Source organism: Brassica oleracea, chromosome C3 (assembly GCF_000695525.1).
Source record: "Brassica oleracea var. oleracea cultivar TO1000 chromosome C3, BOL, whole genome shotgun sequence".
Taxonomy (NCBI): domain Eukaryota; kingdom Viridiplantae; phylum Streptophyta; class Magnoliopsida; order Brassicales; family Brassicaceae; genus Brassica; species Brassica oleracea.
This window is the reverse complement of record NC_027750.1, coordinates 27,928,574-27,940,791: the sequence shown is the minus strand read 5'-3', so window position 1 is coordinate 27,940,791 and position 12,218 is coordinate 27,928,574. Positions and strand designations below refer to the sequence as shown.

The following is a 12,218-nucleotide window of genomic DNA, read 5'->3' as shown; positions in this document are numbered from 1 at the left end:
TTAAAAAGCTTGAAACAAGATAGTAGTTTGGATAAGACAACTGCGAATCCAGCAAATCTAATAAGAAATACATATGCGTTGAAGAAGCAACTTCGAACTTGACGAAGAGCAGGAGAAACATCAACACATGTCTTATATGTCTTGCCTTTGATAACTGGCTCACATCTTCGATTTTCGTCGAAACGAATACCGTTGTTTCTTCAGACTTCGTACAAGTCGCTACACAAGAAAACAAACAGAGTATCGCACTAACAGGTCTCGGGTTTGAAACCAGAGAAGTATCACCTCCTTGCGGGAGGGAAATTGGCGGTAGAGCTCTCACCACAAAAGAGGAGGAATGGAAAAATGTTCTCTCCTGGCCCTGGCAGGAGGAGGTTTGACTAAACTTCTCCGCAAAAGAGAAATCTAAGGGACTGAAATTGATGAGCTTAAGCAGAATCTTTGTGAGATTCCAAACTGATTTTGTGGCCTCTTCCATGCTTTTGGTGGCTACTGATATACACGAGACGTTGACACAAACGGTACAGCCAAAACAGAGTTGTGGAGTTGGTGAAGACCATTTGACATCATACACATGATCTTTATCTTGACCAAAGTGATTCTAATTTTTGCAGGATGCTTCCATATACAAGGTGAATAGCAACAAAATCTATGGGACTGAGGTCCAGGACAGGAGATAAGGCCTTAGTAAACTTATCAAACAACTTTAGTGTTGAGAAGCTCATACCAGATTTGTGGAGATGACGAGTTGTAGCCGGAGCTCTCGGTGTCACCGGCGAGAGCCACCACAAGAAGATAAACGGTTCATCAGGCTGGCCCCGAGATTGGCTTAATTCGGACACGTTCGGAGGTATGCGCAGCCTTGGTTACTAGATCCAGTCCAGATCTGAGGGTTTTCTCGCCTCTAGATAACACGCGCCAGGTTGGAGTGGAGGGGTCATCATCTTCAGCTTTTTCCGAAGCAAAAAGGTTGATTAGCGAGAGCGATCTTCTCAGTGAAGAAACCACTTCCACCACCGTCGAGTTTGACAGCGCCACTCCGGTAAGAAAGTCTTCAGGGCTTGAACCCAAGATGCAGTAAGCAGCATTGTCTGGTGAGGATACCATGTTTGAAATTGAAAGTACAACCCACCAGAGAGATAGCGACATCGAGAGGGTTTGATTCATATGGTTTCTCTTCTTCTGTCGCCGCCGTGGACTCATGGAAATATGTCGACTAGATTTTGAAAAACCAAGTTTCAGAAAGTTTAAAAAGGGAAAAAAGAAAAGAACGAAGTCTGAGCAAAGTAGGTAAGTGAACAAGAGACAACAAAAAACAAGTTTATCCCGACGCCGGCGAGCTCCAGCTATAACAGGGCCAGAAAACGGATTTGCTATGGCTGCTTCGATCAGTCTTTTGTTTTTGTGTGTGTGTTTTTTTTTTAATAACTATTGTACCGAACCGATATGTCTCTCTATTTATTCATATTAGGTCCGTTCGTCTTGATTAACTTTCATCACCTTAAAGAAGAATACATTTTCTATCTAAAGTACATCTTTGGATATCTTTCTTCCGGGAATATGGGAATCTTCTATAACATATAAGTTCGTATAATTATTCAATTTAGAGAGACGACATATACTTATAGAGATCAAACACATGTGGCTTATCATAATTTATATCATTTATAGCCGTTTGCTTGATGTAAAATAAAAATCTTTGTTATTACCTGATAAACTTTTTTAAGATATAGGATTTACTTGGTAATGTATAATGTAAAGGAAATCATCAATTTTATAATGTTAAATTATGCAAGTAGCTAGATATAATACTTACGAATGGTAAAAAAGTGAGTAAAAAGAATATAACCCAGTCTATCTTGAACTGGACGTGATAATCCCACAAGGCCACAACGGTAAAAATAAATGGAAATCGTTACATTTCAAATAAATTTCACGTGATAATATAACTGATCCGCTCCGATACTCATTGTCAACCCCTAATTAAATTTGAAAACGATTCTTGACAGCTAACAGTTTTGACATTTTTAGGGTTTCATAAAAAATATAATATCCTCGGCGCTCCCCTTTTTCCATTGATTAGTATTTGAAAAATGGTAATTGTCAATGGTCATGCACTCGAACTATAGTATGGGGCCCATCGAATCCCCAAGCCTTTCACATTCACGCAAATATGGTACTTATAAATGGTCCACGAACGAGTCTGCAAGACGTTATTGTTACGATATCAGTACGACAAGTTTGTATTAAGATGATTACGTTGAATAACCAAGGCTCAAAGATATGACCAGAATATAATTACGATTTTGAAAAACATGTTACCAAAAAATGTTACCATGTCTAGCTAACCAATAAATTTGATTTTTGGTCCATAAATTATAATACATTGTTATAACATGCATGGTTGGCTATTTTCTAGGTCCTTTTATACATACGTAAATGCATATTTACTTTTTGTTTTAATCAAAGGGCTTTCAAATATTTGCTATTTTCTAACAGTAAATATTTGCTATTTTCTAACAGTATTATTGCATTTTTTCTATTGTCTAACAGTATTATTGCATTTTTTACTGCTATTTTCTGTTACGACTGTTCTGTAGACTCTAATCCTAATTAACTTCTTTATATATTTTTCATCTAATTAAACTAAGATTGCTTGATCGTGCTTGTATGATTCAGAGTGCAAATGTCACTTTAGTAACCATGACCAAACTACCGCTTTAATCAGACAGATTAAATCAGACAGATTAACATTTTTTTGCTTCATTAGTTTGCACTTTGCACGCCGTTCGTTTGACACGACATGCATGTATTATCATGTGATAAGTTTGAATTATTATATGATCAATCGCTGTCTAATATAAACGTTTCCAAAAATATCAAATCCTTGTCTTAAATATGTATGGTACGTACGCATGCCGTCACAAGTATGGCAAACGTACAAGCCCCATATATACCAGATACAGAAATGCTAAGGATTCTATAATTTCCCCACCGTATATAATAACAACACTTATCATTATTATACAAACGTCATATATCTTTGGAAATTCCTCACACCACAGCCATACCAATGGACAAGGAAACAATATTTTTGTTAACCAGTAAGTAGTTGTAAAATTATATACAGAGAATTTTCTTCTTCTATATTTGGATGGCTTAATAACACCTTTAACGCAAGGTTCTTAACATAAGTTTCCAAAATAAAATAAAGTGGAATAATAAAAATTTATGAAAGAGAAAGGAGAAAGGTTCTAAAACAACTACGGTAAGACCATGTTTATCTCTAAGAAACTCATTTAAAAAAAAAATTAAAAAGTAAACCAATTGCGGGCCGCCATGAATCAGTGGGGCTCGCGAACAGTGTAAGAAATTCACTAAAATCGGTTCTTAATTAGTAGTTTTTGTAATCGATCCTTAAAAATTTTGTGGGGGTCCACGCACTAAGAATCCCGGATAAACATGCTCTAAGAGACGGTTTCGAAACATACTTACATATGTGTCAGTTGGTTTTTAGTTTTACTTTTTACAAGAAAATAAAAAGTAAATAAAATATTATAACATTAATATTTTTGCTTTTGGTAACTCTTATCGGGTCGTTCAAAAAAAAAAGGTAACTCTTATCGGTTTCTAGCGTTAAAGATGTTCTAACTAATCCTAGTCGATGTGAGGTCCGAATAGAAACTGAGCTATATATATATATATATATATATTTTTTTTTTTTTTTGATCAAATATATATATATATATATATAAAGCAGATATAATTAAACAAAGTACGTACTTATGTGGTTTAATGAATTTAAATGTAGATAGACTCATCTAAACAAAAATCTTGTATGATTTACACATTAATTAAAAAAATATAGAGGTATGATACATACAGCTCTCACTACATCATTAATTATGAACTAAAAATACGACGTGGGTACGGGAGTCAGAGATTTGATATTACATATTAGATCTGGGAGATTGAAATAAGCTCGTTACACAATTTGGTTTTACTATGCAATATGTAATATCAAATCTTTGCGTATGCTTCTAGTTTCTTGAAGATGTAGACGAAATGTAATTAATACCAACAACGATGCGTACTATAATGTTCAATGTATCTTTAAGATATATAATTTATATATACATGGTAGGTTTTGAAACGTAGAAAACGTCTACGCTGACTTTTGCAGTGGTGATCTGCTGTTTTCATTTTTACCATAAAATATATTTCTCATTCCTAACTATGGCTTTTTGGCCAATCTTTTCAAGAAATACCGAGTATTACACCTAAGTATTCCAAATATAATCGGGTCTCGTGGTCTGGTGGTAAAGGAACCTCGGCTGAGGTGCCCGCCATCATGACTTCGAACCCCGGCCACAGCGGATTTAACATCCTTTCCGTTGGGGCGCTGGACCCCCTACGGGGATAGTTGGGAATGTGGCTGCCCAGATACCAGAGTTACCAAAAAAAAACTATTCCAAATTTATATATAAATGAAAAGTTATTACGAATATATTATCCAAGACTCATCCATGACTAAATAAGAAAAACGAATTCGTTTTTAGTTTCGTTGATTAGCTTTTGTAAAGGTAATTTCTTTGGTCCAAAATTCTCTGCATGGTTTGACTTTTATAAAGAAAGTTATTTCAAAAAATGATTTTCAGCAGCAGTAGTTGTAATTTCGTTATAATTAATTAACTATGATGAAAACAATTTTGAACTTAAAATTGTTATTACGATTTAGAATATAGATGGTCCATATTCAATAGTTTATTGAATTTTTGGTTATCACAAATGACAAACCGGTGCCTCAAAAGGTATGGTTGGGATTTGGGATTACGAATAAGCCTATGCATGGTTTACTAAAATGCAAATCCCCATAAGATCGGAGCTACGTAACACCACTATCAGTTTTGATTGTCCAAGTTTGCTTGATATTTTTCCAACAGTCAGATTCGTAAAAAATATATTTAAAAAACTAAAAATGTTGAGTCAGAAAACAATATACACTATAGTTTTAGCTAAAACTGTACACGTATTACGATATGAATTATGCATCAAATTTACAAGTGACATCACCATGTCCATGTATATATGAAAACTAGTATCAGTGTATATGTTAGGTGAGATTTATATGTAAGCGTCTCGAGAAAGAGAAATGATATTCTCGTCTAAAATCATTAATTATTTGTATCATATACCGTTGCTATTGCTTCACTCATTTAAATGTCATCATTATAAAATGTAATCTATGTTTACTTCCGAACATTGTAATAAGATCCTGCTACACATTTGGCCTTGTTTGACGAAGAGAAAACACTACCCGATATTTTCTTTAAAGCTAACGAAATCAAGATTTTTTGGGACACAACATATACACATGGAAGACTCTCGCAAGGACATGTGTGATCTTGAAAACGTAACTACTTTACTAAAAAATGATTGTTTGTTGAGATTTTAGTTCGAGTTGTAAATTAGATTTAACTAATAAACATATACACGACGAAGACACTAAGACATGGTTCATAGAACAAAAGTATAAAAGTAAGAGTTTTCAATTAGAGGATAAGATTTTATGCATAATGTATCATTTGAATATGGCCTGCTTGGTCCACCAGTCCTTGACGTATGGGTGTCATTTCACTTATTTAAGTTATTTGCGTTTTCAATAATCTTCTTTTTAGTTTCCACAGTGGTTAAATTTTAACACATGCATGCTTATTTTCTTTATTTTACATTGCCTAAATATATTATAATATTTTTAGAAAAAGTGTTCAGTCTACTGTAATATTCTGTTGATGATGTTAATGTTGATTATTTTGCCATCACCCGATAGGGTGGATAATTTTAGTTTCATCCATCATGATTTTCATGCATAGAACTATACAGAGAAGAGTGTGATAAAGGGACAGAGTGTACCCAACCAAAAGAAGCAGCCAACAATCATAAAGTCTTTGCATGTCATTTTAAATGATTAACTCATCCATATTTGAATTATTATATTTTATTTGTCAATGATTTATTTCAGACAATAATTGTCTAATCAATCACTTCATAATGTAAAAAGGTTTTCTATCATTTTATATTGCTGATAATTACACGTTTTTGGTGTTTTCTTTTATGATTCACTAAAGTTAACAGTGTTTTCTTTATAACTTTTATAACTCAGTTAGTTCAGATTATGATACAATGACAACAGTTATATACATGCCATTAGACGAAGAAGATTCTGAAAAGATCGTTTTTCTTCTCGTTTATGATGCACGCATGCACTATTAGGTATGAACCTGAGTTTATAACAAGGCAAAAAACATTAAATATAGGTCATTACACTACAAACCGAGTTTAAGGTGAGTTACATTAATTGGGACTTTTCACGTTAAGGACTATTCTTAGCCCATAAATTTATCGGCCCAAAAGCAGTCCCTTGCTTGGCTCTCTTCAAAGAACTTTGCTCACTAAGAGATTCTGTGTGTGTTGGAGCGATGGAGTTTGTTGTTGAAGAAGGAAAGCGAGTGAATGAAGAATGCTCCACTTTGATTCATTTCCTTTGTTTTTCCGAGTTCGATCTCTCCCCTTTGGATATTTCCGTCTTGAAATCGAAAAAAATTGTAGCTTTCATGAGAATTAAGGCTTTTTAGTTGATGACAAGTAGCAGCAGCTTTAATGAAAGTTAGAAACTTTAAACATGCACATTGGCCTTTTTTTCTCATGAGACAAAGTTTAGAGATTTATCTAATTGAAGAGCTTTTAATGGGTTTTGGTTTTCACACCAGCCTGCATTATCAATTGGGAACGTAGGGCAGCTCGCTGTTGATCTTCTAGTGTCATCTACTGGTGCAGACAGAGTTGGTTATCTCGATGATCCTTATCTGCTTCCTTGCGTTGGAAACGACGCTTATGGCCCTCTTCCTTGTGGCGAAATTGCTCTTCCTCTCGAGGGTTCGTTCGTCTTCTCAAACTATTTACTCTATTAAAGATTTTTACTACTGGTGATATGATCCATAAGACTTCTTGTGACTGATTTGATCATGTAACTGAATGGAGTTAGCTATATAAAGACATTGTTTTATAGTTTTAGATCTAATGCCACTTTACATTTTTGAATCAGCCCTTTATCCTTACCTTTCTGTGTGTTTTCAGTTTATGAGTCACCTTCAACTGCTACTACTCTTGCTCAGCAACGGTCTCCGGTTGCAAAGGTACTACATTTCCTTTTACCTTTCATAGCTTCTTGTGTTGGATCTATGGAACAGCCAGTTCGCTTGAGGTTTTCACAGTTAGTGAGACATTCTAATGTTGATTCAAAAAAAAAACAGGGAATGATGATTAAATTTGCGGAGAACATAGCAGATTTTGCTGCTTCAGGTGGAAAGAAGCATGTGATTGTGCTTTCGAGTTTAGACTTCCAAAGGCTGCATCATAACTTGGATATGTCTCGGTAACTAATAACGCCTCTTTTACTTGTTGTGTAATTAATGGACTTTTGCTATTTCATTACTAAGAGCAACGTCTTTACAAGTTAAGTTGTGTTCTCCTCCTTGGCAATTACTTTAGAGGCCCTCAGGTGTATTATCTGTCCAACGCCGAAGCTAATGGAAGAGATGAACACTGTGAGATGCTAGGATTTGGAAGATTGAATGAGTATGATTCAGAAGGAAGATGTTGGAAGTATCTTAGCTCTGTCTTTGACGAGAACTGTAAAGAAGAGCTGACTTTCCCTTCAGAAGATGAGCTTGAAGACATAGACTATTACCCCAGCTTGCCATTTGCAGCTCTTTTCTCAGCTTTTAAGGTAAAATCAATGCCTTATATAGTCAATAATCTATCCATCTGCCGATTCAATCTAAACACTTAGATGGTCTGCTCGGGGTTAGGCAAGAGGCTTGAAGGTGACATGCCTGCTATGTTACTGTTCTGAAGGAGACAACATTCCTGATGCTTTCCTTCTAGCAGAGGCTGCATCTAAGCTTACCGGTTTAACTCCTGACAAGTTCCATGGTAAACAAAAATGGTCCTTATTTTCAAGTGTATTAACATCTCAGAAACTCACTATGAATTTTCTTCTTTGCAGGGGAAGAAGGTGGTAAATGGCAGATACCGTATTCGTGGAAGAGTATGTATGGAGCTCCTCCGGATATGTCCATGTTTTAAGACTGTTCTTCCAGCTCACATTGTCAGACAGAGGTTGTTGTAGTACAAGTATGATACAATGAGAAGTTTATGAACACTTGAGAGAAAGTTTTAATCAGATAGATATAGACATTTTTCTGGGGTTTTCATCAGCAAATCGAGTACTGTATGACAGACTTCACAAGTACAATTTCATTATTAGGAGAAAATATGGAGAATGCTTCAGTAGAAGACAATCATTTTGTCCTCAACAGCTAGATTTGCAGATTCATATCAACTCTAGTAATCTGTAGAGCTAGTTTGACCCAAATAGTAAGGTGAAAAGTACAATCCTTCGCGTTTTAATACCTTCTTAAAACATCACAAACACATAACAAACAAACACGAAAAAAATAAAAATACTTAGAAAAAAATACGAGTAAAGAACATATACCCGTTTTAGAGTTTGTATATTTTATTTTATGAATAACTAATTTACAATCCCTTCCATTCATATTATACATCTCTTCAAAACCCGATGTTTTTTATATAAAAAACTTATGTATCATTTAAAAGCGATTTTTCTAAATATAGATAGATTTCGTCCGGTCCAACGAATGTGTTCTTTTAATGATACACTGAGATCTAAGTCACTCCATAATCAACACTTACAAGAAGTAAAATTCATTACTGCAATGCCATGTCCATTGAAAGTCTATCAAGAATCATAGAATGGACTGATCAAATCACATCCTGAACATAAACTTTAGTGATGCTGTGAAAGAAGAAACTAATGATCGATAGATATATTTGCAGTTTTGTATAAAGACTGTAACATAAATGGTGGATGGTGGAAGTCCCTTGGCCAGCGCTAGCCATAGCCCATAGGAAACGATAACAAGTTTCTAAAACCATGAGTATCACCATACCAGAATCCTTAACCGAACATCAGTTAAACACACCCGTGTGTTTGGGTGCAAACAAATAATTTTCATGAACAATAATGTAAGAAATATCTCTGGGACTAAAAAGAAAGTAGTTGAGCAATAAATTCTGGAGTCATTGTGTTTGATCGTGTAGATAGGCCAAGCCAAGTACTTCTGACCGGTTTTTATTGCACCTTTATTGCCATCAGAAATAACACTATTAAATTTACATTTATTTCATGCAAGTAAACTTTTCTTCTCTTTCGGTCACAAGCAAGTAGCTCTGGATCTTGAAAGAAGTAATAAGGGTAATGTGAACTTAACTTATGAACATGTGACTTGGTTCTTTAGGTACATTTTTCTTGGCTATTTCAAAGACTAGTACAATCTCATGCATATGCATAAAATCAGAGTCTTAGAGTTATATCATATTATTCAACCTGAAAATTCCAGTTCTGATGTAGTTTTACATTTAACTTTTAAATTAACATCCACCCACCAAATAAGCATGTCTTTGGTCAAAATCATACGAATAACAATCTTAGATGTTACAAAAAGGATGAATATAACCATCTAGAAGAGAAACTAAGCACATTGTAAACAACAAAATTTTCACTTGGTTGTGGCTTTATCAGGCAGTATGAACAAATGGAGGAAACGAAAGAAGAATTTTCTAAAAAGGCTTGGAAGTAAAAAAAAAAAAGTCATAAAAATCCACTTAATAAAGTTCCAAGACCATTAGTATCAGAGTGGGCCACCACATCAAATCCATATTAAAATCAAACAACCCTAAAGTAGCCACTATCTTCCTCTTTTTTCTTTTATTCCCCTCAAAACTCCATATTGCTAGATTTTGCTTCTCTCTAAATGATAATATTATAGTTAGCTATTTATAGTGATTAATATCTTATAGTATAATACAGAAAACTACATTTATACGTAAACAATTAGATTCCACGATCGGATTGCTTCCAAATTTGCAATTATTTGATTAATTATGAGTAATTTTGGATTGTTATATTTGTCAGCACCAGATTTAATAAAATAATAAAAAAGATGACGTGGCAATTAGTGTCTGAATACCGTTTACCTCTAGTCAACGCTGAATACTCATTTACGTTAAACCTTTCACTGGAAGCTCTGTTTTAAGCTCTTTCCTTGTTATAATACTCTTTTCTTTTTTTGTTTTTAACATAAAGTACCAAAATATCATGCGATTCGCGGCGCCACCGCCGCTTTCCGGCGATATCTCACCGGTTCCCTCACCGGCGCCTTCACCATATCTTTCACCGCATTCTGGTGAAGCCGAAGAGATCCTTTCCCGTTCTACGGATCCTCCTTTACAGTTCAGTCCTCCGTTGATCGCTATGGTGGTTGTTTTAGCCGCCACTTTTCTCTTCGTGACCTACTCTCGCCTCATCTCCCGCCGTTTTATTTCTCCCATTCTCCGTCGTTTTCGACGGTGGAGATCCCGTCGTCGCCGACTCCTTCATCTATCCTCTGCTTCAACTTCATCCTCTGATCGCCGATCGTTTTCCCCGTTCCCTTTCGACTCTTTCCACTACTCCTCCTACTCTCCTTACGGATTAGATGATTCCGTTATCAAAACGCTTCCTCTGTTTCTCTACTCCGCCGCCGCTTGCACCGGGAAAGCCTCCGCCGCCGACTGCGCTGTTTGTTTGTTGGAGTTCGAGGATGGAGATTACGTGCGTACGCTTCCGTTATGCTTCCATGCTTTTCACGTTGAGTGCATCGATGAGTGGCTACGATCTCATCCTAACTGTCCGCTCTGCCGCACGGCGATTCTCCGATCCGGCGTCGTTGCGCCTACGTCGCCGTTCGTCCCGTTAATGGCTCCTCGGATTCGTCCAAGCTTCGACGACGAGATCGCTGCTGCTGCGACGATCGATGAGGAGATCACAGCGTCAGTGGAAGAGCAATCACCGGCGCTCTCTCGGTTTCGGGAGCTGAAGCGATCTTACTCGTTCGATTACGAGAGGGAAGAATCGGCGGCGACGGCGTCACCGTGGAGACACCGTCGATCCACGTGGAGCAAGCAGCAGCGTCAGTCTCCCTTCGGGAACCTGATATCGAAATCGAGAGTGTTCTCGTTGCGTTACCACAGAAGCGCGAAATCGCGGCGGAGATCGGGAGTTTTTTTCCCGATATCGGAGCGGATTCCGGCGACGGGAAGCTCGTCGCGGCGGACGAAGTCAATGACGAGTCCGATGTTCTTCAGGACAGCACCGCACTCGTCGAGCCGGCTGAGATGCGGTGATCCGGAGGCACTGTTGTCGCCGGAGAGATGGAGGAGAGGGGACACGTGTAGGGTGGATATGTAAGATGAAATTGGACGGTGGTGATGATAGAGGATAGTGGGAAGGAGAGGAGCATTAATGGAGTGTGGGGTTTGGCATTAAATGGAATTAAAATGGGGAGAAACAGAGAAGAGAGATTCAGAAAATCCTCAGCTTCTTTGCTTCACAACAACAATAACAAGGTTTGTTTATTTATTTACTTTTGAATAATAGCCATAATTTTTTTTTTTTTTGCATTTCCTCTTCCTAATTTATTAATGGTGTAACAAAATTGTATGTGCAGAGGCATACTTAAAGCTTAGAAGATCCGAACTGAATCCTAAAATACTGAATGAGTTCTATATCTCTAAATTAGAACTTCTAGCCGAATGTGTTCTCGAACATCCACATTTGCGGAGAGCTATATAGATCGGGGATCGTGAAGGTATTGAAGCATATGACGACGACGTTTCTACTGTTTTGTTAGTATATATACTAGTACTGTATTTCTCTTGGAGTTGTCAAATGCATTAACTTCTTAACCTGCCAAAGTTATTATAGAAACGAAGTCAGCAAACAACATTAACTTTCGTTTCTATAATAACTTTAATCTTTAAAATTGTCGGTCGCCTAATTGCTTTTATATCACGGAGTTTTATGTTTGCTAAGCTTTTTGTTCACGCTACTAATTTTTCTATTTAGCTGTCGATTTAGTTTGACCAAAGGTAATTCATGATTAGTTACACTATGGAGAATGATGTTAAAGTTTGAGAAGGTATTGATCTATATTTTGAAAACTATTATTCCAAATTAAATCTCTAAGCATATTTCATCTAAATATTTATGGATTCTTTGGGTCATTTTTAAATGGACTTATGTTTAAAACACC

The 12,218-nt window shown here is 36.4% G+C and overlaps 2 protein-coding genes across 2 annotated transcripts; both read left to right on the top strand.

Annotated features, from left to right (window-relative positions):
- Positions 1–6,461: 6,461 nt before the first annotated feature.
- On the top strand, positions 6,462–8,284 carry LOC106333369 (proteasome assembly chaperone 2-like). Its single transcript, XM_013771824.1, has 7 exons — positions 6,462–6,535; positions 6,767–6,936; positions 7,138–7,196; positions 7,314–7,435; positions 7,552–7,789; positions 7,872–7,995; positions 8,069–8,284. Exons 1-7 carry the CDS (start codon positions 6,480–6,482, stop codon positions 8,146–8,148), a joined length of 849 nt encoding a protein of 282 aa, XP_013627278.1. The 5' UTR covers positions 6,462–6,479; the 3' UTR covers positions 8,149–8,284.
- A 1,714-nt stretch (positions 8,285–9,998) lies between these two features.
- On the top strand, positions 9,999–12,007 carry LOC106329377 (RING-H2 finger protein ATL65-like). The gene is made up of 2 exons (XM_013768021.1): positions 9,999–11,532; positions 11,634–12,007. The coding sequence occupies exon 1, from the start codon at positions 10,244–10,246 to the stop codon at positions 11,372–11,374; it is 1,131 nt and encodes a 376-aa protein (XP_013623475.1). The 5' UTR covers positions 9,999–10,243; the 3' UTR covers positions 11,375–11,532; positions 11,634–12,007.
- Positions 12,008–12,218: the final 211 nt, after the last annotated feature.